This window comes from Nesoenas mayeri, assembly GCF_963082525.1.
Source record: "Nesoenas mayeri genome assembly, chromosome: 6".
Lineage (NCBI taxonomy): Eukaryota > Metazoa > Chordata > Aves > Columbiformes > Columbidae > Nesoenas > Nesoenas mayeri.
The window spans coordinates 34,105,064-34,131,984 of NC_137545.1; the positions used below are offsets into that span (position 1 = coordinate 34,105,064).

Below are 26,921 nucleotides of genomic sequence, written 5' to 3' on the forward strand. Positions count from 1 at the left end.
AGATCTCCCAAGCGCCCTTTCTCTGCTCCCACACCAATTCCGTCACCTGGGCTAAACCCCCTCATAAGGGGTTTAGGCCAAGCCCAGACAAAAAGCTCCTTGGGCTCAGCTCAAGGGGCTGGTGGAGCCCCAGGGGCTCCCGGACCTGCTGTGACACACATGGGGAGCCCCTGGCACCCAACTCCACCCACTCTGCACTTGTCTGATCACAGCTCAAGTCTTAGCACAGAACTTCACCAAGTTGTTGTTTTGGTTTGTTTTTTCCCCCTTTTTAAAAGGTATTTTGCGACTTTCAACGTTTTCTTATACAAAACTTGCTCTCATGCGAAGTAAAATCAACAGAGTCACACATGTCACAAAAATCAAGTCTTTATCAGAAGGGACCCTACCAAAAGATTCAAGGAAAACAATGCCTTTAACACATTAATAAATATAAGTAAGAAAACTAAATTATCAGTAATTGGTGCTAGGGGGCACATTTCTGCTTCTGTAAGTGCATAAATGCTACCGTCTTCAAGATTTTTAAAATATTTCCTTCAATGATAAAAAATTCACGTAACAAATACTCTATACTACACAGCTACAAAACGATGCAGTGCACACATGACATACTGTCATCCAATAGACTTAAGAACTTTCTTACAACTGAGATTAAAACAAAGTCCTGATTCTCATTCACATGAAGAGTTGCTGACACTGAGTATGTGCCCTCCGGGGCAAACAGGGATCACCAAAGGAAAGCTGGTCTAATACAAGGTGTTTCTGTTAAAGTGGTTCCAGTGCAATTTTCAAGAAGTCCAGGATTAAAATTAGGGTCAGATATTCAGTTTTCTAAAACCAAAGCAGGCAAGAAGAATATCCAAAGGGGAAGAAAACTCAGAACTAAGTTTTATATGCCTCAAATCCAATATTTAAAGATTTCATTCAATTGTTGAAAGTATCCACTTCAGTTCTTGCACAACGATACGTATCCTTGCACGCCTTCATCTGTCTCATTAAGATTCTGTTGGAAATTAACCTAACATGAAAAATGCTGCTAAGTCTATTCATAAAACAGTATTCTATATTTTTATTTTTCAAACAGCAAGTGACCACATTTAAAATGCATCATTTGCAAATATAAATTATCAAACTATTAGTTTAATTAAAAATAAAGCAAAAACATAACTTCCCTTAGTATCACAATACATAGAAGGGTATTATAAACCCCAAAATACTAAGTTAACCATTAAGAAAACAATAATGTCAAAAGTGATGAAACTCATTAAGTCACTTAATGAATAAATCAGTCCTAAGAATACAATACCATTTACCATGATTATGTTAAAAAAACCCCAATCTTTCATTGTATTATACAGATAAAACAATCAAATCCTTCATGCCACATTTTGTAAACCATGATATAAATTACACTCACAGTCAAATAAACAGGAAGAGTAACTCCCAAAATATTTTCAGTTGCTTTCAGGGCAGAAATAAAGGCAGAAATAGAATCATTTAAAATATATCAAGTTTAACCAAAAAAAAAAATAAAAATCATTTGGTCAAGCCTGCTATCCAAATAGTTTTGTTTCCTGCAAAACTATTTTTGTCTTTTTTGAATTATGAAATTTAAATGTTTTACATATTAAATGTAAGCGATGTGTTGAACTACGTTAAATCCTTTTATACTTGTGTCATTTTTGCTATGAGACCCAAACACCTTTCATGTACCTACACACACACACACACACACACACACAGTCTTGATATCAGGAAAATCCTCATTTCACAGGAATCAAGAAAGACTCACATACTGATTTCTGTCAGAAACATAAGGAATATACAAATTCATACTTTCCAGGTTCCTACAAAACCGTCTCTCACCTATATACATACTTTTACTGATGGAATTCAGGCTACGGTCTTTTGTCTGGTAATAAAGGGACGGAATAGATGCAGGATAAAGAAACACTGTGTAATAATTGAAATAAACCTATTATCCTAAATTTATCTATATGGATTTTTTTTATTATTATTAATAATTGAAATACAAAGAAGGCATATGGACTTCAGGAAAATAACACTATATCAGAAAATCCACTGTAACAGTGTTCCACTAAATATATCATCACGTTTTTCCTAACACCGTTTCTTTTGTAACACTAAATTTCGTACTAACTCTTCTGTCTCCAAATCCATATTTCCAGGTCCAATTCAGCACTATGTAGTATGCCTTCAAAATAAAAGGTCACTTGCTTTATTGAATAGCAAGTTCCCTTCCAGAGAGCATTAAAAGAAAGACAGGACTACACAGACAAAGTCCAGTATAATTAATTCATTTCTGACAATGAAAATTTCAACTCCTCATACCGTTGCAAAATTCCTCCTACTGAAATGCTTTACTACAATAATAATAATAATAATAATAATAATAATAATAATAAAAAGCATACATTACATATAAAAGATACCAGTGTACTAAAAGTGACAGAAGTGGACTAGCAAATCCTTCAAAGCACATATTATATAAATGACTAGCATTTAAAAACATTTTTTTTCTATAAAATGTAGGTCATATACATTTATAAATCGGGGCTGGGGGAGTTCTAAAGCAGTGATGACTGTTCAAATAGTTATGCTGCTCTGTACAGTCTAATACCTATTCAATTCAAACTATAAGTTTGACATTTAGTTTATTTATCGGAATAAACCCATCTCATAGCTCCTAATTTGAAAAATACACAACTCAAATGGCGAGGTGACTTGTAAGTTCACTGTTTACTGCATATGGAATAAGAAGAGGACTACTCCTTTCTACTGGAGTCCCAAGTCTCATCAGTTCAATATCAGGACTTAAAGACTCCGCGTTTAAGTAGCGGAATTGCCAGGGATCAGCACAGGAGCAGAACAGGATCTCTCCTCCTTTAGAGACACAGCTATCCGACTTTTGCGGTGTTCCTCCTCCCGCAGAAGTGCAGCCCAGCCGCTCATCTCTTACTCAGAGCGTGCACGGATGGAGCCAGAGATCTAAAGCCTGTCCCCTCTGTGACTGAAACTGTGCTGTGTAAACAGTGTTCTATGCTCCGGCAGGAGGATAGCTGAATTGATTTATTAAAAAGTTGATTAAGAATATTCATGAACTCAAACAAGGCTATTAACTCCCAAAGGTATTTTTGGAACTTATCCTCATGCTACTTGGAAAGTTAGCACTGTCACGTATTATTGCTTACAAACAGGACATCATCGTGTGCCTTCTAACAGAGCGGTACTGTCATCAGTTCCTACGCATTTACAGGCTTTTTTGTTTGTCTTTTTAAACAAGCTATAAAAACATTACATACTTTACAGACAATACAAATACTCAAGTCAAACAAATGGAATGCATAACAATAAGAAACGTCATAAAGGAAGACTGACATAAGTCCTTGATTGTCAAGACACATTTATATTTATATATAAACTCTAGCTGTGCAGAATCAAAGATTCAATCATAGGTACATCCTTATTTGATAAATCATATTTACAGCATGATATTGCATAAAAAAATAAAATAATGTTGTTTACACAATATTACCTTTCCATCCATTGGATTAAGGAAAGCAAGAAACAACTCTTAGAAATGTTTGCTTGCCTCAGTTTGTGTTTCCTACCAAAAGATGCCATTTTAAAAAGGAAACATAAGGTTTTATACGCCGAGTAGAGCAAAAGCGACTATAAATTTATTTCCCTGACACAAAGCAATTTAAAACTGAACAGAGGTTTAATTTTAACTTAGACATTTCTTTTCATTAGCAGTAATACTTTCTTAGTACTTGTCCTTTGCAAAGTGAGCTTTAGCTAAACGCATTACATGCCTAACATAAACATGCATTACCGTAAAGTCGAATGAACTTTCAAAGTTACAAGGCTTCATTTCAGTAAAACGTTTCAAACCAGGAAACCGTAACATTATTCATTTGCTTCAGTACCAACCATGTAATTTGAAAGTTCACATGTGTACTGGTACCGACTGCATAAGCATATTTCTGCCTGTTAAAATTTCCAAACGGACTCCCAGGAGTATTAGGATTTTCCCTGCGGTTTGTAATGGTATTAAAACAAGCAAAGAAAGAAGAATAAAAATCAAAGCTCTCAAACGCAATAAAATTTAGTTAGCAAATATACATACATAAAGTAATCCAATGCTGCAAAATTCAGAGTGTGTTCATCCAAATATTCTGGTTCATTGCAAATAGTTACTACATATGATACAAATACTATAAAAATATTCTGAACAAGCATGGAATATACTGTTATCTGTCCAATTGGAAAGTTTTCAGAGGAGAACAGGAATATAAACTCCAAAAGTTACAGTAGAACCCCAATAATTCGCAGCAATTCCTTAGAAACCCTCTACAAATGACAATTTTGAAAATAGTGAAGAAGCAGGCAATGAAAGCAAGGATGTCACATCACAAAATGTACTTTGTTCATTTATTTTGACAACTGCAATTTAGTTCTCAATACTTGTTGTACCTCCCCGTATACTCATATAGATTCTATAGTGTACTTGGGCGAAGTAGTACAGGATTACTAACATGAGACCTCGCTACAGTACTTTTTAGACCATTGCAGAGAGGTGAGGAAGAGACCATCGGGGATGTATAAACCTATCGGATGCTCTGATTAGCAGTCAGCGAATTAGCAAGATTTTACTGTACTTCTCAATTAACAATGAAAAGCTCTCATCGTCCAAGAAATTGACAAGTACAATACAAAAATAATACAAGTGTTACTTCACATGAATACTTTCTCGTCCTATTTTCTTCTTGAAATACAATTTTCCTAAAGACAACGCTAGGAGACACAAAATCATAAACATAGTTCTTTTATCATCCAATTGAAATTGTTTATGTTGTTACTAGCAAACCAACATACAGTAATACACATGGTTAATCCTTCTCCCCAAACCTTGTAATTTATGATTAATTCATTCTCAAATCAAATGAAGAAAATGTAAATGCCTATTAGTATACCATTACAAGCTGATTCCTTCATTGTCTGTTATATTAATGGTAAAACATATCAAAGGATTCATGCTAAAAGGGACACTGTCAAGTAATTTAGGACCAACATATGGCCTATTAATATGTGCGCATATATATATGCATATTGTATATATATATAGTTTGGTATTAAATGTCATCAAATTCCTCTTTTTTAAAATCATCATTGCTCTGTCACTAGGAGATATCCCCAAAAATTCCACCTTACACACACACACACAGACACACAGACACATACATACATATTCAGTGCTTGCATGACCTTTAAGTAAGAACATCTGTTGGTAGTGCTGGGGAATAGAAATGCTCACCCCAGCCTTATGCTCAGCGACTGAACAATATCAGTACAAGAACAGAACTGAAAGCAAAAGTCACTTTTTTCCAGACATACACAGAAAACTGAAAGAAATGAACACTGACCAGATCAAGATGAAGAGTGTGCATCTAAAGCAAATTAAAAGCAGCAGGAGCAGTGGAAAATGTTATTAAATAATATAATGATTACACAAGCAAGAGTTTTTTACATAGTTTAACCCCCCCAGAACTATGCACAGGCTTATTCCAGAATAAGAGGGCATGTACTCAGGAAATCAGAGCAGTATATTTGGTTAAATCCTCTCGTACAGAAAGCTTCAAGCACCAGTGGATCGACTACTCACCCCACCACATCAACTGTACGGGGAGAAGAACCCCACGAGAAGTCCCCGTGGGCCAGACTGGGACTCCACAGCCTGTCCTAAGGCACAGCACAGCTGGAACGGCACCGCACAGCTGGAACAGCTCAGCAGCTGGCCGGGGAACCAGCTGCGCCATGAGGAATAACAGCTCCTCGGATGATTCCCGTTTTGCTCCGGGGAAGAGCAAGTTCCTTCGCTCGGTACAAGATCTCGCTCGCTCGCACCCCAAGCAGCGCCTGTGACAAGCCGTCATGGAGCGAGAGCAAAAGCTGCTCCCTCCTCCTCCTCCTCAGGCACCTTCTCACCGCAGACTATCAATGCGATAACTTTTTAAAATTAGGCTGAGTCAGTCTCCTTACAAGGCAGGTGACTTTATTTCTCTTGCCTCCCTATGGGGCCAGAGAAGCGCAGTAATAATATAGCCTTTTCATTTTTTTTTAACTCTTGCTTTTGCTGCTTGTTGCATTCAACAAATAGTACGATTAACAGCCATCTACTTGCAAAAACAGAACACGAGAACAAAGATGCCAACGCAGCATCACTCAGGCAGCACAAACTAGGGTGCCATGGAAATGAAGCGCTGAAAACGAAACATGCGTTACAAGAGGTGGCTTCCTGGCATATAGGGGCCATACATATTATGTCTGTGCAAAACAGAATGGGAAGTCAAAAAAACAAATTGACCATAAAGGAAGAAAAACAGACACACATGGATCAGTTTAAAAATATTCTTTCAAAGACATTCATTTACATGTATCATTAATAATCCATAAGGAATTTACTATTCTCCCTTGAGGCTCATTCTTCTTAACTCAGGGCCAAATACTCAGACAAATTTGCTGGTAAGTCATAGCACGCTGGAACACGTTCCTATATTATACACAGGGTCAATGAATGAGAACAGAACCTGCTTCCTTATACAAAAGTACTAAGTAAGAATTTCACGTAAATTGTATTTCTTGTCAATACAAGAAGCAACCTATGGATAAGAAAAGCACTTTCTCCCTCAACTGCACCCAGTGACCTTAGTGCTGTAATAGTGGTACCGTAAGGGAAAAGAGACAGAGCAGGATCAGTTTCCTAGTAATGACAAATAAAGAAAAATATTGCTACTGCTTTGGGAAGAGGTGGGAACTGCTGTATGTCCTGCTCAAGTCCTGTCTTAAAACACAGGGTATATTTTAGCCCCTTGAGATGCAGTCTTTTCTCCTAGCTGATGGCTTCATCTGAGAGATACCAGCTAGCAATAGTGCTGGAAAAGGATGTATGCAATCCTATTAAAAAAAAAAGACCCTCAAAAAACCCCAACTATAAATACATACCTACATATATATATACACGTGTGTGTGTGTTTTTTTCCCTGGTTAATCAGCCTACATTAGGCTTAAACTGCCTTAAACTACCAGACAGTGTCCCTTTAGGGAAGGTGCAATAGAATGAACATACAGTTCAAAAATCTGTAACTTGTTAACTTAAACTACACAATAGTTATGCTACTCAAATCTTACCACCTTAAAAATGCACACAGAACTACTTATCGTACCATACTGTATACTTCAAGACAAAGTACTATTGAAAAAAACATATTCATGGTACAGGGATAAACTTTGCAGTTTATTTATAAAGTGAAATGCAACAAAAACTTTGATCACTCAGCTACGCTGGAAAAAGAAACCCTGTTCACTAGCATATCAGCGGTTTTGGTTGGTAAAATTGTAATGACTTTCACTTAAGCAAACACTAAAAAGAGGGAATTTGAATGCCCACTTCTTCAGCTTTTGGGAATACTTCAATAAATTTAATGATCTGAATTGTCAAAATTCTAGAGAGAATTAAAACAGGTTTTACAGAAGCGAAGAATACCCCATCTCAAGTATATTGAAAAGAACTATTGGAGCTGTATGAGATGAAAATGATGCAACCGTGTCAAACCTAAAAATCTAAACATGGTTTTATTTTTTGAGAAATCAAAAAACTATCAAGTTGACTAAGTGCTCTATGTTAATCATTATGAGTATGTAGGGTAAGGTACAATTAAGCTTTTAAATCTTGGAATACACAGTTTGTGTAAGCATTATGCAATTGGGAATGTCATCTACAGAGTATTTTAACTAAAACTTCAAAATCTTGATATCTGCGTATGAAAAAGTCATTAAAAAGTTACATCTAGATTCAGCTGTACAAAGAAATACACATTACTTCAGGAACGAAGTAAAGGCTTTAGCAGTTAGGCATTTTGCTTAAAAAAGTTTTTAAAGTATTTTAAATTAATTAGACTTTTAAATAGTAGAGCTAGCCTATCAGAATTCATTTTTTCCTCCAAACACAACTCAAGGTAATGCAAAGCAGAAGTAAAGGGCACATGGTCTAAAATTGATTTTGAGAGAGATGGAAGAAAGATTATTTTTCTAGAAAATGCCATCTTTTAAAGCCATATTTACTTGACTTTAAAACTTCTTGTTTATTTTGTGTGTTTAGTACATGTCAATTCCCTGCTGAAGAGCAATGGCTATGCTGACAAGCTTAGAAATGACAATATGAATAGTATCCGACAGCAAATTGTCCTCCCAAAGCATACAAGGAAACCAGCAGGAAATAATCATTGGGGAAAGCCTCACCTGGGGAACTGGCTTTTTTACTTTAAATTTCGTAGAAGATAAAATATTTTCTGGATTCAAATGTGAATAAAAAACTGCCTCTGCTAGGGGCACCAACATCAGGCAGTTCAATGACTGGTGACTAACCAAAAAAATTAAAAAAAAAAAGAAAAAAGAAAAAGAAAGAAGCAGTTATTGGTCTTGCTAATATCATCTTACTTCTGTTTTAACATAGTGCTCTTAAAAGCTGTACAGAACTCCATCTTATACAGAGCAACCCCCTTTTGACAAATGTGTTCTAAAGTGCCAGTATTATTTACAAAGATTCCTTAACCAAAAGTCTGGCCCGTTGTGGCATCAGGTGAAGAAGTCATCCCAGCTCTGCTATCGTTTACATTCACCAAGGGAAATTCTGGGAAATCAGCACTTGTCCCTGGTCCCCGAAGGTTCACCTGTCCATTGGCAGTGCTAAACTGAGATGATATTCCAGCTCTTGCCCCATGGTACTGAGCTCTAAAGGGCTGCTCGAAGGAGCTAATTTGATATGCTTGATGAACAGGCTGTGCCTCTGCTTTCTTCTGAGAAGTTACTTGATCCAAGAAGTCCTGTGTAGAGGAGGAAGAAGAATGATTTGCCTCATCACCTGAAAAGGGAAAAGGGTGCTGCGAATCACCAACCATTAGTCCAAAATGAGACTTGTCTGGAGTTGTTCTTAACGGAGAGTTCATGCCCGACCGAAAGCTATTGACAGGTATAGACGTGTAGACCTTCTCCATGGAAGGAAATGCTGGCTGGGTTGTAAGAGTCTGGCTATCAGTCACAAAATTAAGGCTCGGGTTGTTCAAGTAGGCATCATTTTGGCTAGTTCTGTCCAAAGCTTGTTGTAAAAACTTTGAATATTCTTGTAGCATACTAGCTTTATCTGATGAGGAAGCTTGCGAGCTTGTTCCGACTGTCTCCGACTGGGTGACCTCAGACACTTCAGAAGAATTGATTGATATACTGGAGGTCACCTCCGTGTCAGCCACACTGAAAGAAATCTCATGCTGTCCGTTAGCCTTGTGCGAATAATGATCTAACAGAGTTTGCAGTACCTCGTCTGGAATGACATTTTTGTCATGGTTACCTTTAATTTCAACATTCAGCGCCTGTGTGTCCAATATCGAGGCTGTAGCAGTTTCATCAATGACGCTGGCCACAGCTGCCTGCGTTACTGAAGGTTGAGATGCTATGGTACTTACATTCAAGGCATATTCTCTACTGTTATTACTAGCTGCTTGTAGATACCTCTTTTTCTTTAAAAACTGCATTGCATCATCATAATTAGTGCTGCTGTGTACAGGTTTACTGGGCCCTTCCTGTAACGTGTCAACTTGATCAATGTCAGCATTACCTTCGGAGTCCAGTAAACTTTGTTTATCCACAAGGTCAAAGGCATACTTTGAAACCTTGTTGTCTTCATATGTAGATAAAGGTGAAATGGTTTGACTTTGCTCAAGCGGCTGTTTCAGGCTCCTCTTGCTGTTAACTTTTTTGAGAACGAGCTTAGGCGGGTGTATTTCTCCAGAATTTGCTTCCTCTAAGTGCGACCCACCGACCGAAGAATGTGGCATCTCAACAGCATATTCCGCTACCATATATTCATCCTTTACTTTAGTACTAGAAGAGTACAAAGGCAAATAGTCATTTTTGTCCTTCTTCTGTTCTGATTTATCTGCACTTTCCTTATCCCCAGATTTTGTTTTTTCTGTTTTCTGCCTTTTCTTCTTTGGCAAGGAGTTGTCTTTCATAGGCGTAGAGAAACCAGAATCTTCCTCCGATGGCAAAAAGCCAACTTTGGTGGCACTTCTGTTCGGTTTCTTGTCGCGGTTCTCATGGCACATACGTTTATGTTTCAGCACCCGATCAGTCCTGGAGAAATACTGCAAAAGATTTTTATTATTATACAAAAATAAATACATTAGCAAAAAGAAAATAAACCTTGTAGTCTAACTCATTTCCTTGACAATTTATCCACTTTACTGATTTCTAATGAAGTGTCAAACAACAGTACATAATCAATACAATCAAATGCAGACAGTTGTGACTTTGCTCTGCCTGCGCACCAAGACGGGCTGCCAGAGCAGAAAAAACATTCTTTATACACTTATTTGTACTCACGTAACTACAAAACTTGAAGAAAGCCCCATCTGTACTACTTGGGAATTGACTGGTGTTTTAGTTTTAATTGCAAGTGATTTCACGACGTCATCTTACCTGCAAACAATATTCACACTGGTAAGGCTTCTCTCCACTGTGAGTTCTTTTGTGCCTTTCCATGTGATACTTCTGAATAAACCTCATACCACACTCATCACAATGAAATGGCTTTTCACCTGATAAAAAAACACACATAGCAATGTTAATCTAAAAAAAATAAATCAATATTCTTCCAAAAAATTACCAGGTCATATACTATATTCTTTACTAGAAATAAGAAAGAAGAGAATTTAATCTGTTGCTATTGAAAAACAACATAGGGGTTGCTCACATCACTATTCTCCCAGTACTCAGTGGCTGATGCATTAAAATTATTTTAAGCTTTTACATTAAAAAAAAAAACAACAAAACAAAAAAACCCACAAACTTTAGAACTAAATTCTTGCCCCTTCTTTCTAATATAGGTGCAGATATCTGCCTTAAACCCAGCAAATGAAGTACTACAAAGGCAGCCTTCCTCAACTGCTACTACACGATCTTTTTCCTCAGGACAGATGACTGCATAAAAATTCCTTCGTTCTCTCACAAACTTATTTAACTCAAACCTATCCCTTCTACAACAGAATTATGCATTTCCAAGCTTTTAATTTAGCATTTTTATAGGGTGCTCTGTATTTTTCACTTCTTTTTTTTTCCCCGTATCTGTCCGTATAACTAAAATAGCTGCTCTGAAAAAAAAAATCCTATTTTGGTTGGAAACCAGATTTATTTATTAAAAAAATAATAATTTAAAAGCATTTAATTTTAAAAATGAAGCTGAAAACAAGGAATTCCTGTGGCTGAACTTGCATTTGCATACTTACAGGTTTTTCTCTCTGTTGGTTTGGTTTTTGTTTTTCACTTTCATGCAATATTTGCTCAGACAATATTCATCGCCCTGAATTAATCTTCAGCTTTCCCCTTATTTTTCCTCACACAGAAGCCCTGCAACGATGCTTTCAGAACATGGAGTAACTCTATTTTTATGTTGTTTAACTTTTACCTCGCATCTTCCATCTGATATATTTATTATCTAGGTTGCTCTGAAAAAAACTAAAAGCTCAAGTGCATTGACTTCAAGTTTTGCTTTGAGAAAAGTTCACTGTTATTTAACAGAACCCACCCTGAACAACAGTAAACTTTCCTCTCAATATTTACTATGAAATCTTTTCAACTGACAGAGATCAGGGATTGTCTTGGCAACATCCTCTTTGTTCTGGTTACTGTACTGCACTGATTTTGGGGATATAAACCATCTATCTTTTGTTTCCAGAAACATGCAAGCTATTTCTATTTTTCTAAGGTAGTTTTATTCTTAGAATTTATTTTATTAACCGATTTATTAAATTATTACTAATGATTAATTAAATGCTAATAAGTTTTAATTTATTCTTTGAAATGTTGTTAGAGTGTATATTTTCCTTTTTGAACAGAGATATTTAGCCACATCCTTCTAAAAACGGAAATATGGTACCTTAAAATAAGACACCGGTATTTATAGAAACTAGAATGGAAAATACCTGTATCACCCACTCGTTTGCTCCCAGACTGGTCTTTAATGCCCAGAGTTTCAACCTTCTTAATTCCAAGCAATTTCTAAATCTCTCTCTTTGTAAGCCTATGCCCTATTTCTAATTATTAATCCTTACCTTTCCATGTGGCTTCTCAGCCAATCCCTTCCTTAGATGAAATTATTCCAATTTATTCTCTTCTAAATCAAATTATCTCCTAAGATTCTCAGCTTCCATCAGTTCTTTTTTCTCCAGGCTCACAGCCTCAGCATTCAAATTCTTCTTTCACATTTAGTCAAAGACTAACTTTTACCATTTCTTCCTTATTTATAATCACCATAAAATTTTGGTTTTTTCAGCACCCTTTATACATTATCGCACCTATCATATAACCCTCTCTCATACTGTCTACAAGGAAAACCTACTCCCTCGCTTGTTTCTTAACTTGCAAACTCCACTTTCATTCTTCACGTTCTCTTAATCCATTTGTTACCCTTAACGCTATGGTGTTTCACTTGCACCAAGACTGTCTGAATAAAATTCCAACCCTTGTCTTTGCTTTTAAAGACAAGGCAAGACTTTCAGGTCTCATTGTTCTCGTGTAATACGCAGGAATTTTTCCATTCCCAAAGACAACCACTTCATCCTCTTTTCTTTCCCTTTGCTCCACTGTTCTACTTTGGGTCTCTTTTATATCACCCCTTCGAACAACTCTCCTTATGTTATCTGGAACTTGGCTTTCACTCTCTTAGAGGTTTTTCAGAGAAAGGAGCAGCTGTTTGGGATGAAAACTATCCTGAGCCTTACAGCAGCCAAACCAAGCCAGAGAAACAAGACAGCTTGGTCCTGTTCTAGCTGTGAAGAGCCCTGCAACAGCCATCCCGCTGTCACTGATGCACTTACCTTCAGCCTCACACCCACGCCCCTACTCAGATGATCACATAGTTCCTTAACATTTGTCTCCTCAGGCTGACTATTTGCTGCCAGAAGACTCTCCCAGCTACCTGCTCCCTTCTCAAGGCTCAAATAGGGCTGCTGAGGTTTTTCGTTGCAGAGGACAACCACCAGCAGCGATTTTGGAGATGCTGAGAGCAGGCAGGAAGGCGCTGCTGGTTGTGCCTCAGCAGGAGAAGGAGGTTGGGGACACTGCCCTTGCCTTACTGGGCACAACACAGAAAATGATGCTTTTCAGTAAAATTCCAGAACACTCTGGAAGTGAGATTAAGAAACACTTTGTGAAACTGATACCATACTTAATTCTTGCTTTAATAAGCAAGTTAGTATTAGAAAAAAAGATTAAAAATTAATGTGAAGATAAGCTTCCTATAATAATTTTCTCCCAGCAGAAGCCTGGAACTTCAGAGGCCTTCTGAAACTTTGCTGTACTTTTCAAACAGTACCTATTGCAAATGGAGGATATCATTAATAATAACCCTTTGCTAATGTAGGGAGAATCTAGCACATATTTTTCTAAAATATCTTGGTGAGTGGGAAAGAATCTGATATAGAAAAAAAAAAAGTCAAAATTTAAAAGTGCAATAAAATAATTATATGAATTATTTACAAAAATAGACTATGTTTTGTGTCTACATTGGAAATCTATGAAAATTGAGCAATAGAACTACTTTGTAAAGTGTGGTACAAATACTATGTGTAGGAAGGCTGTAAAAATTATAAACCCCCAGGCATTTTAAAATTTAAACAGACAAAATACAAATGATAAAATACCAAAGGAGGCAATAAAAAAGCAGCATGACTGAATAATAAGGTGCTCAAATTGTCAGCCCCAATGTTGCTTTATTTTTTTAAAATGTAATCTCATTTTTTTGTATTTAAAATGGAAAGTAGGGTGGGTTACAGAATCAGGACACATGAATCCATGAGTGGGGAAGGTGTATGGAAGCATCTCTAACCAAAAAGAAAGCAGACATATTGGGAAAAAAAAACACAAAACAAACCAAACCAAACAAAAACCAACCCACAACCAAACATTCAGCATCTTCATGAGCCCAGTGAACTAAAAATATGAGCATATTTTTTAGCCGCAGGGTTCCAGCATTGCTGCCTTCCTCTACATACAATTATTTCTAGTAAGTGAATTTTGTATTAATGCAATGTCTGCTTTTAGATGCAACTATTTAATTATTTACACAGAATAAGGCTGTTCATTGATTGCTTCCTAACTCCCTCATAACATTTCATTTGAAGGAGCAGTTCAGAGAACCGAACTCACACCACACTGGAACCAGCTGGACTGTAAATTCAGGGCTTGTAACAGTCATAAAATGGGGTTTCTAAGTGTTACCACTGTCTTCCATTGGCTAAAAACAAACTGGAAAATTGATATATTTAAAAGAGTAAGAAACATCCTGTTCTTTGTCAGTGTTTCAAACACCGTACAAAAGCTGGCGCTAAAAGCAGCCATTCGGAGAGATAAAAATGCAAAATAAAAAGGAAAAATATCGTATTGAATTTATAAGGAATATTTCTTAAATGAGTATGAATAACACAGAGAGACCTTTCCTTTACTTCCATCAAAGTAAGAGACAGACCCACCGCTCACCTTCTGGTGAGAGAAGCAAAGCTGGAAATGCAGCTTTTCTGGATGGGTCCAGTTATACAGCCCTGAAGAACAGCAACACAAACAGCTATAGCCCCGTAGGGGATACTGTCATATAGAAATGAAAGCACAGACAGGTATGTAGAATGCCAATTAGCTGTACTATAATTGGGCCAAGTAAAAAATTAAGCAGTAGTCAAATACTTGCTAACGGAATGTACTTCAAAAAAGCTTTTTCCACTGCTGGAAGCTGGGTCTTACGTGTTTTCTCCTAACCACCTACTAGTTGGCACCTAGGAAAACACCCTTAATTCAACAATTTAAGCATAATCACCATGTTCAATTTTCTGACAACCAAACTATACCTCAGGGTGCTGAGGAAAAGAAGAAAACAGTTATCTAAAAAGGTCAGATAACAATACGGTTAATGTGTTAAATGGCAGCTTTTCTTCTGCTAAACAAAGACTAGTATATGTAAGAGCTGACAAAACAGCCTGTAATCCCCCCCAACACACACACACACACCCCCTCCCTCCAAAGCTTACAATCAACACAGAATTCTTGTTAGAGCTAGAAGTTGAATTTTAAAAGATAATTAAATCCATTTAAAAATATTTGCAATCAAGACTCTCATTTTCAAAGCCACGTACAGGGAATAATCCTCATTTAAACAAAAAAAAAATCTCCTGAAAAATGTGAAGACTGCACTTAAATTTTTGCCTTTTTTGGGGAGGGAGGGAGAAGTGAGCAGACAGATGGAAGAGAATGAATGAACATTCTTGTCAGGAATAATATCTCCACCAAGTGAAGGCAGCATGGTTCACCAATTCAGAGCCAGAGGGAAGACTAGGAGCAGAATAAAGACACTGGGCAGAAGAATGGCAGACTCTTCTGTGGCTGACTGGCTGAAGGAAACCTACTTAGTCTGCACTCATGGCAACCTAGGATACAAAAATCCCATCAACAACAGGGCATTTGTGCATGTAACTCCCTGTACACTGCTCTGAAAATTCATTTTGCAGAGTTTTTTTCTCCCTCTCGACTCGTACACATGCACACACTGCACTGCGTGTTAGTAGCTTTCATATCCATTTAAATGCGACAGCCAAGAAACACTGTGCACATTCACCAGCTCTGCTTTTCTGAAAAAGAGGCTGAGAAATTGGCATCTAGTCCAAAGGGACCATATTACAAAATATTTAAAGAGGGATTGAAAGGCCATGCACCAAAATGCCAAAAACCCAACGAAGCCAAACCTGTTAAAGAATGTGATTTTGTGCAGTGCAAGAAGATAAAAAAAATAAACATGTATAAACTTTAACTCTCTTTGGCTTAAAACTTCGGGCCTTATTTGACCTATATTGCATATTTTTAAACTAAGGCTCTTATTTTTAGAACAGATCTGAATTAAAACTTAAAAAAAGAAAGTGAAAAGGAAAGCTGATACTAATACCTTTGGGGTTAGGCATTTTGGCCATTTTAGTCCTGGCACTTTTCCATCAAATTCCAAATTAGTAAATAAATCAATCTACTGAAATGTAATTTAGAAGTTCCCGTTGTCTGAATTAACTTGATACAACAAAAGATAGAACTGCTTAACAAACCTTTGACTTTGATGAATACACAAGCTTCAGGATTTGCCACTTTGGGGTTACTCATAGTATACTACCTTCAGATTTGCTTACTAGACTTTATACTCACTTTACAGCCAAAGAAAAGTGGAGCAAGTTGAAAGCACAAAACTAACTTATTTTTTATAGTTTTATAACATACATAAACTTAAAACAAACTACAACAGGGTTTTAGGCTGCATATTTATGATCAGAAACCTTGCCTGAGTGGGGAAACAGATTTTAAGCACGCCAGTAAAGATACTCAAGGCACTATACTCACCAGTATGAATCTTCTCATGCCTCTGTAGCAGGTACTTCTGTATGAAACGCATGTCGCACTGACTGCACTGAAATGGTTTTTCACCTTGAACAATATAATTCCAGATCCATAAGTTAATAACTACACACTGTTGTTTCTGATAACTACTTTTGAGGAATATTAAAATGTCTACTAAAAAACCAGCATCTGAGCGAATTCCAAAAATACTCTTAATACCAAAAAAAAAACCACATTAGCCTTACTAAGTATATGAACTGCAGAATTCTTTCCATGATCCTAAGAGTCACATTAAGACTAAGACGGAAGAGTAATCTGAAATGGCTGTAATTTCCTCATGAATAAGATCAATCATGATGCTGGCATAAGTCTGCATTCAGGATACTGGCAAGCTATTATAATGGTAAGTACCTTTTTCACTTCTCCGAACCAGAGAGATACCTCATCAGGCAAATAAGCAGCCTCATCAGGCAAATAAGCAGCCGGAGCACATTTTACAAAGGGGTCAATTTTGGCACTTAGGCTACAAGTCAACCCATTACTTTCTGATAAAGAAAGAAAAGAAACCTTGTAAACAGTTAGGTCTTCAGTTTATTAAACATATGTTGATTTTTTTTTTTTCTGGTATTCTTTTGACACTTTGGTGCATGGAATCTCTAAGCTTAGATGCCAAGTTAGCTACACTCTTAAAACTGAAATTCGCATAGAGCTGAAAACATGTTTAACATAAGTAAACAACTCTTTATATAGTAGAAAAGACAAATTTGAAGTCAAGCAGTACCTGTATGAATGAAGACATGTCTCTGTAAATGGTAGTTGGTTCTAAAGGCAGCATTGCAATGCTCACAAACATGAGATTTGTGGGTTTTCAGACCAAGTGATCCATCCTCATTTATTGTAAGGATCTATTTTAAAAAGAGTAAAATTTGTTCTCACACTACCCTCTAAAGATACCTTATTAACTACAAAAAAAAAAAAAGCAGAAAATTTAAATATTTCAGGTAAAACAATGCTAATTTCTACAAAGCTATGTGTTAGGCTTCTAGTATACATTTCCAATTGCAGTCTAATCCAACTTGTGCCTCGTTGTGTATTAAGAGATATTTCAACAGGACGGACACAAAAGCAGCTCACGGAAAATCAGCTTAGGGCTCCCCTATTCACAGCTGAGTCACTTTATATGCCACTGTTTACTTTGTCCGTCTGTTGGAAAGGATGCAAAGTAACCAAATCACCTCTGGGCACTGAACCATGGATAATCATATTTTAAAGCAGAAGTGAAAAGTTATATTCTTTTTTCAAGTCATGATAGCTGACGTTTGCTAAAAGGCATTGAAACTTATCCAGGATAGTCATACAAATTCTCTAAATCTACATAATATCAATAGTTTCGGAGACAAAACTAGATTTTAAAAAACAAAACCCCAAAACCAAACAATCAAGAATATAATATTCTTTTTCTCCCCTTTCAGGTTTTTCACTCGGAGAAGTATTGCTCACTCAATATATATATCAGAGCATCTCCTTGACAAATTGAGCTTGCCACACTCAACTGCTTTGCTGTCAAACAAAGCCGCTATTTTCATATATAGTTGAACAAACTGAAATGAAAAAAATTACATAATATCTACCTTATTCAATAAAGTTCATCACATGTTTTCTCTAATTTGTCAAAAATAAATTTTTAAAAAGCCCCAACTCTCTACTATCTCTGGCAAGAAAATCAGAAAACCAGTAAACAAATTACATTTCTAAAAGTCTTACTTAACTAGAAGCATAACTATAAAGAAGAGCTTAAGTAACCTTAAACAAAACAGTTTAGTCCCTTGTTATCAACAAAAAAATAAGTCTGCTGGGGAAACACAGCTGCAATTTGATTACCTACAATGTTTTAGGCTTTATGATAATGACAGTGATGAGAAAGAGAGAGTCAATAACTGAAATAGTATCTCTACAATAATAGCAAATACTGTAGGATCTACTTAAGCAATTCTTAATTCTGCTGCATCAAAACTGAGCAAGAGTGAAAGTCTTGAGCTAACAAAGTCTTGTGCATTCACTCTGAAGGACAAGCACATTCATACGTTTGTAAGAGTGGCATGTTACAGCTCCAGTAAGTCACAGATACAGACAATTATAAAAGCTCTGTTCTGTAACAACATGCAGCTAATGAAACACTGACTGGTTATTTCAAATAAATTTAAATGCATGTTATGAAATGTTTTTCATAGACTATATGGCAATTTTTTAATAACTGTGCAGAAAATACATTTAATTTCACAGTTATCCTAAACGTGGGCTCTTGTCCTGCATCCATTCATTGTACCACCTCTTAAATGAAGAAAGTTAACGTTGTCAGTGCAGTTTTCCTAATAAAAGCAACAAAAAAGCTTGTGCGTGTGTGTGTGCGCATGTGTTTGCGTGCATGGAAGAGGGAAAAGTAGAGAGGATTCATGAAAGCTGTTGACTTCTTATTTATGTGATGACTACATTAATATAAAACAGAATTCAGAATGTTTCAGTATGTTATTTGACTTCCATTTGTAAAAGTCCCAGTTGCTGTTTGCATGGAAAGTCAATCCCATTACTCTGGGAATACTAAAACTGGAGTAGGCTCTCACCTATGTCAGTCCTTCAGCTTCTTTCTGCCTTTCTATGCTGACAAGTTTGAAAAAAGGGGAAGAGAGACTGAAAAAGAACCTGTTTAGAGATACTCCTGATCATTTTCCAGTCTTTGTCACCTCAAAAGACTAACACTGACAGACTGGGAGGTAAAAAGGAAGCATGCAAATATGAGTCTGTAGAAAGAGGGACACATAGCTCTCCTACCTCACCGGATTTCCATGGAAGTGACCTGTGGAGGTGCTCAACCTAGAGCTCCTTTTCCTACCGAAGGGAGAAGTATCTCCAAGCACAGGATTTGGAACTTGCTTCCACACCCAATCTGAAACAATTACTCAACTCTCCAAGAATACTACAGGTGCAACCTAATTTGGCAGCGCTTTGAGGAGGACTGAGGGCTCCCACTCCCAGGCCAACAAAAAGGTGGTTTTGGAGGTTTTTTGGTGTTAGGGTGAGTTTTCCTTCAATGTATACACAGCCTGGGTTGGTTTCAGAGTAGGCTTATTTTAATGCTGCTGTGTGATCATGTAGAACTGGGTTTTGCCTATCAGAGCAGCCTGTATATGTTCTAGTTTAAGTCTGAAAATTAATACTGATTTGGGGAATTACTAGAAGATATAACACTGCTACCTCATGAGGTGAAATGATTCTGGTTTTATCTGACGTGCGTCTCAATAGAAGAAAATTGTTTTCAGACATACAGGGATACATACTCTTCATGAATGGATCTACAAAACAAATTTTGAAGTAACATACCAGCAGCTATGGTAAGAATCTTTTGATATAAATAAATACATATATGAAGATGATTATGACCACAGGAATATTCCTTACTGGTAAATTATTTTATATATATTAGTAAACTTTTTAGAATTTTCAAAACTACCCTTTTAGATTTCTTTTTAAAAACTTTTCACTACTATGCATGAAGCATGTAAAATTATCAGGCTGACAGAAAAGCACAACTATTATTAGATAGATACAGAGTAACAATTTATAAATTGTCTACAAAAAAATATTTGGAGAGAGAACTGCCTGGAGAGACAGATGTTAAAATATGTCAAGGGTTCATGTTGCTAAAAGGAGTTCAAAGAAAAACACTGTTATATCAGATTTTGGTTTGGGTCTCTGGTGAACTTCAGAACTGCATCTTTACTGAGCAAACAAACAATTTCCAGCCTAACTACTTCAAATGCTAATGAAATTAGTCATAGTCAACCAAATCTTCAGGTTCTTTTAATCTTGGTTTTGCCAAATCAATGTCTTACTTTTGCTGGTGAACGCTGTTTTCTTTTCTTCTTTTTCTGCAAATCTACTGGCTCTCGTATTTGTTTTTTGTCTCGTTTCTGTTGTTCAGATGCATCAGTAAAGGTAATTTCTTGCTTTACACTGATCTGTTAAGATACCAAGTGCCAGTTTCAGGTAAGGTTCTCACTACAGAAAAGCAATTTTTCATTTTTAGAAGATGACAAACTGCTGAAAACAGAAAACCTTTTTCTAAGGGAGTTATCTTGTGGCTTCATTCTTTCAGAAATTTAAGTGAAAGGAATAATAAGTATCTTAAACAAAAAGGGCACAGTTAATTTTTACAGTGACATTTTGATGTATCCTTTCATTCATCTTCCAAAGTCTTTTTTCCTTCTGACCTGTGGTGATTTTGAGATCAGTTCTTATATTAAAATCACTTCCATCTGTAAAACCATCAAGTTTTTCATACCTATTTTACTTTAGTCCATGTGTTGTCAATGCAATATTTAACGGAATAGTTTATTTTATATTTAAGACAGAAGTATTTTTTAAGAAAACAAGAATAGTGCTGATGAAGGGTTTTTTCCAAAAAAATAATCTAATGTAAACTTTAATAAAGAGCATGATACTCTTACATTTTTCTAACACCTGAATCACCTGATCTACAGCTAACAGAGTAGTGTTTTAACAATGCTACCTTTCTAAAGGTTATTCTTCGCATATACGGCTGTCTACTTTTAAAGTCCTGGTAATTATCTTTGATGTTTGAAGGGTAACAGTGATGATGTGCTGCATTACAGACAGACGCTCTGTTTTCAAAAAGGAAGTCATCTACATTCTCTCTGGGAAAGCTGAGGGACACTGTCTATGAGACATCGAGGAGGGGCAAATTTATGGTCATGTATGAAGTGTCACAGTCCAACCTGCAGCGTGAATGCAATTGCTAAGCGTCCACATACTTGGAAAACATACAAGATGCTTCCTATAGCAAAAGAAACTAAACAGTACTATGAACAGCATAAACAGTATGCACCTTTTAATAACGCTATTTATTCTGGTTTGTAGTTACCCTTAAACATTAAATATATTTAAAAGAGCACATTGTAATGCATTAACTCTATGGTAACAGCCTGCTTATAAAATATTTATAAAACAGATACTTAAATATTATACTTAATTGGCAAAACTTATCCACAGCCAGAGGCAAATGACATTTTCATAAATAGCATCCATTCATAAATATTTTGATAATCAAAATCCAAACAAGCAATTAATAGATTCTTGCCAGAGTAGCACTAGACTACCAGATCAAGCTTCCTAGTAATTTCTCCAATATTTCACAAAGAAATTGCTTACAGGGACATTAACAGCATACTGCATCCCTTGAGGAAGTCTATCTGGCGCATCCATGTCATCATCATTTTTTACCGTCTCCTCATGGACCATGAGTTCATCATGCGAAATCATCTCTTGCTGTCGAAGTTCGCTTTCCTGTAACACTTCGTCTGTCGCAAGAATTTCTTGGTGCGCCATAGTCCGATCTTGCAGCACTGCCTCTTGCCGCTCTCCCGATACTCCAGTCTGGTCAGATACTGCACCCATCCCTACCATAGCCCTGGGTGACTGCATCTGGTCTATGCCACCGCATTTAAGAAATAATCCTCCCAGCTTGTCTTCAATGTTCATTCTTAAGTGCAATAACCTACAAAGAAAGTTTTAATAGTAAACATCTACAACTGGTGCTCTTGCTTAAAATTTTTTACTTCAAAACATTTTATAAGAACTCAGTCAGTACTCAGCACACACACATGCACTCCTCAAACTGGTAGCTAAATAACAGCGAAAAGTTGCATATCTTGCTTCAACATTAAAAGATTCTCCTTTTACATACATGCATGTGTACACAATTGAACACTTTCAAATAAAAAGTTTCAAATCAACGTGCCTTCTGATTATCGGCAAAATACTGGTAATTAAATTATAGTTAATTTCCCCTTCTCATTTCTTACAAAACCTTTTTTTCCTGTGTACCCTTTTTACTCTGTTCCCTTTTTCTATTTTGACTGTCTTTGACAAATGCCTCATTCACGCTGGTGGTGTCCTCCCTAGTTCCTTGTCCTTTAAGTGCCCTTTCACTGTTGCTTGCCCAGGGCACACTGTCACTGCTGGAACATCTTAATAGCCAGAAATGAGAGAAAACTGGGCTGCATCAAAAGGAGCGTGGCCAGCAGGTCGAGTGAGGTGATTCTGGCCCCCTGCTCTGGTGAGGCTTCACCTGGGGTCCGCAGGACAGGAGAGACATGGACCTGCTGGAGAGGGGCCAGAGGAGACCACCAAGACGAACAGAGGTCTGGAACAGCTCTGCTGTGAGGACGGGCTGAGAGAGTTTGGGTTGTTCAGCCTGGAGAAGAGAAGGCTCCGCAGAGACCTTATTGCACCCGTTCAGTACTTAAAAGAGGCCTATAAGAAAGATGAGGACAGACATTTTCGAAGGGCCTGTTTTGATAGGGCAAGGGGTAATGGTTTGAAATTAAAGGAGGGGAGATTCAGGCTAGACTGGAGGAAGAAATTTTTTGTACTGAGGGTGGTGAAACACTGGCCCAGGTTGCCCAGAGAGGTGGTTGATGGCCCATCCCTGTAGACATCCCAAGCCAGGCTGGACAGGGCTCTAAGCAACGTGATCTGGGTGAAGATGTCCCTGCTCATGGCAGGGGGTTGGACTAGATGAGCTTTGAAGGTCTCTTCCAACCCAAACTGTCCTATGATTCTATGAAAATGCAACTTTCTGGCTAAAGGTAAAGGCCAAATGAAGACTACAGAGATGTCAAATCTCCTTATGGAAAACGCATTCACTTTCACACACACTAAGCAGGAACATTAGTCAGGAAATATGAATTCCAGTCATGAGTAGTAATACCATTACATTGACTTATGGTACACAGATACAAAATAATATTCCAACAAGTGTGGTGACATTATTGTTTTTTAACACAGCGCGGCAGGCTTTTGTGAAGCTGGAAGTGGCAGCATCTTCTTATTCTACTTATTATTATATATGCAAGACAGTCCTAAGTCTCTTCTCCTCCCCAGCGTACACAGCAGGCAGCCTCCTTCACCCTGCTCCCCACACCCATCATTCCTACCCATTCCACAGTGCTCTAGTCTGCTCCTTCAGACAGACAGACATCCCTCCTTCATCCCTCTATCTTCCCGCAGCTATCCAAACATTTGTGAAGATTTGTTTATACCAAACTACACTGAGTTTACAAAATAAATAGTGGCCTTTCTTCAGATGAGATCCTGGAGTACTCAGTAAGAATGCAAGCCACCAGTAGAGACAGCTGAAAAAGATCTCAACATTTGGCTACATTATAATTTGTTTCAAATACTACTACTAGTTCTTAAAGTTCTGAAAGTGAAATTCACTCAATTTCTTAAAAACAAACAAACTCACTCACCGCACACCCTAACAAATTAAAAAAAAGGCCCATTAACACCTTCTGGTAGCAACTCATGTGCTATCCCTATTCTCTATTGTGACAGCTTCCCACTTTCTGAACACAGGAAGGTGGACAGACAGGATGGTCTGACTTCCACAAGTTTCAAATATTTAAGAGCCAAGCCAAAGAAAGAAGCTTTTCAGTCAATTACATTTTATTTTAGTGAGCCTTCCTCTGCTCTAAGTCAGGAGGACAGAGTCCTCCAAGCTAAATGTGTTTATATATGACCATGTTATTAAATTTATAATATTCTTCCTTAGCACATTCTAGGGATCAAAAAAAGCCTGTGACAGGAGGAGAGCATGGGGAAAAACTCTGCTCAGAACATTTTTGCTTGCAATTTGTCCTTTCCTGTTCTCCTGCAATGCTAACACAAAGAAGTTTGAAATCTGACTCTTGATTTTCACAACAACTGTCTTCAAATACAGACAACAATTCCTTAATGCCTTAAGTGAGTTCAGGTAGTGCTAGGTGACAAGTTTACCTCCAAGTTAATCCACTTTATAGTAAGAGAATGAGATTCCGCATGTCTCCAAGGGAAAAACGCAGGTACAGTATGCCACACAGCCACCTGTGGACGTTGTGTAAATCATGAAGTATTTTTTGGAGATAACTGGGAGACCATACTCACAGTTTCTCAGCAATAACAACAACAAACAAAAAGCAAGCCTGGCACCACACTAAGCCTGTATTTTTTCCACCAATGCAGATCTCCCAGAGAGATCTTGCAACAACAGACCTTAGTGCTCCTCAAAGAAGAAAACGAGGATTAATTTATCATCTTATCAGTGTGGATTATCCTGTGCCAACTAAGAAATGTGAGAAGAAATAGAAGTTCTTAAGAATCTGTCTCCTGTGGAGCCATTATTTGATAAGAGAACGTGCAAAAGATCTAAGGTTGAGACTGGTTTCTTAGGTAGGGCATTTTAAATATGCAGCATGAAAGACAGACTTGAAGGAAAACAAGCAGATATGTTTACTTATTTCAGCCTTTATCCCAAGTTAATCCATACTCAGAGTACATCTCACACAGATCATCATGCACTATGCTTTTGTTCCACACTACAGAAATGTGACAGCATAAGCTCACTGCAGATTCTTAAGAGGAATGACGTGGACAGGTACTAGAATACAAGAACTCAAAATGCTGAAAGACATTCACAGGGGAGAACAAACAGCACCAAGTGTGAGAACGCGGTGGCCCTAATCTGTCTGCTCAAGCCACTGACGAGAACAGCGCAGAAGGTTGTTCCACATGGAGGATGCTGCCATATCACTCTGAAATTAGGTATGAATTACAGAAATCCTGGATGTAAAGCTAGCTCTGCAAACAGAGAGGCTGAGTGTTTGCAGAAGAGCCTCCTGCTCTCACCAACAGCAGCGGGAAGACTCGTGACTTGCGGAATCTTAGCACAGCTGGCAAGATCCAGCAGCTGCCCAGAAATGAGGCCAGCAGGGTACTGGTATTTATTGGTCTTGTTAGTTCTCTCAGTTGTCAAGGATATGGAAACGTTTTCTTTCTCACCCTGACTAGTAGGCTTAGTAGAGTCATGCAACTGAAAGCACTCAAGTTGTTTTCCAGTCGTGATCTTGAGTCATATCAGCAGCTGGTACAGCGAGTGTTCTGCTTATTAAACCAGGCCTGCAAACATCTGGCTTTTCATTGAAAAATAATGAGAGTTCATACGTGTTAGGTTGCATATTCTAAGTGATGAAACACAATGTAAGGTCTATGACATGCAGGTACTGTTCTAAAATTAAGAAACACAAACAAAAATAAGCTATTCATCCAAACAACAAGTACCCCAATTGCAATCAATTCAGTAAAATGTGTAATTTGTCAACTGACTCCTTTTGGCTCACATAAATGGAATCCTATCATTTAAATTGAAGATGACAAGATGTTTTCTTGGAAGAATGACAGCATGATAAAGAAAATGTAAGTTAAAAGCATTCAAACAAGTTCACTTTACCAAGCCTGAGAAGATTAAATAAATATTTTAAGTGCAAGATGCATCTGTGAAATAAAGATCAATGTATTTTGAGATTATCTTCAGGGAAGCTACAATAATACAAACCACATGCTAATACACACAAGCACGTCTCTTGGCATAAAACATTGTTGTCCTTATTGGAGAGATGTTTTCCGAAGAATTTCAGAACTTTCATTAAGCTTCGCCAAATAATCATGATTTTTCTTTCAATCTATAGTTTCTCTGTGTACTAAGAAGGGGAAAAAGCTTTCAACTAAATCTTCAAACTTGGTAGAGGTTCTCAACACCTTTACTCTAGGCAAAGAATTTCACAAGAGATATCCATAGGCAGAGATTCCTTGGTGTGCTGACATTTTGGGGGAGGAGAAAGGAGAAAGGGCGGAACTGCACAGAAAAAGTCTCCCAGATCATCCCAGCACCTTTTCTGTTCAGTGCCCCACAGTTGCTTGTGGAACATCTACAGTCAGAGAACCACAAACTGCTGCCACCCCAAACCCTATGGCGGTAATACAGAACTGTGCATTTCAGTAACCCTGACACCAGCTTCTCCAAAGGTTCCTGGTGCAGTAAGTTGGAGAGCTAAGTGGTAAAAACAGTATTCCTAAGTGAAGAAACAGCCATTTAAACAAAAATATACTAAATGAAAGGTGTGACAACCTTTCCAATTCAAAAATTAAAATACAATCGTAAGAAAATATTAATGGATTTTAGAAAGCCTGCTGGGATGGTGGTTGCTACAAAGTAAAGCTGAACAGAGACCCTGAAGGAATGTGGCAGAACTTTTTAGCCACCGGAGGACAACACATTGTCCAGCTCTTTTTCTCCACTTCAACTGATGGCAGCTAAGGGTTATTTTGTCTTCTCCCTTCTTTGTAAAGCATTATTTAATTTAATGAGGAAGTACCCAGAGATATTGATTAGATTCACTTTAAAAATAAAATTCAACCAACCCAAAGGCCATTCCAATGGGACATTTGGTGTGGTTTATTATTTAGAAAAAGTCAACCCAGCTCTCAAGGATACAGCTGCAGGAAACAATCTGATCCATGGGCTACCT

At 37.3% G+C, this 26,921-nt stretch overlaps 1 protein-coding gene across 4 annotated transcripts in view; it reads right to left on the minus strand.

Moving 5' to 3' along the window:
- Positions 1–3,619: 3,619 nt before the first annotated feature.
- Positions 3,620–26,921, minus strand: part of ZNF148 (zinc finger protein 148) — a 37,513-nt gene continuing 14,211 nt past the window's right edge. The window contains exons 2-7 of one of the 4 annotated variants that reach the window (XM_080347266.1): positions 21,799–22,072; positions 20,391–20,516; positions 17,282–17,405; positions 16,504–16,587; positions 10,558–10,676; positions 3,620–10,223 (exon numbers count right to left, since the gene is read on the minus strand). In XM_080347266.1, the coding sequence (XP_080203392.1) occupies positions 8,631–10,223; positions 10,558–10,676; positions 16,504–16,587; positions 17,282–17,405; positions 20,391–20,516; positions 21,799–22,056 (2,304 nt within the window). In that variant the 5' untranslated portion in view covers positions 22,057–22,072 and the 3' untranslated portion in view covers positions 3,620–8,630. Of the gene's footprint in view, positions 10,224–10,490; positions 10,677–16,503; positions 16,588–17,281; positions 17,406–20,390; positions 20,517–21,726; positions 22,073–26,921 lie in introns of those variants that run through there. The other 3 variants (XM_080347265.1, XM_080347267.1, XM_080347268.1) reach the window with 3 other exon arrangements.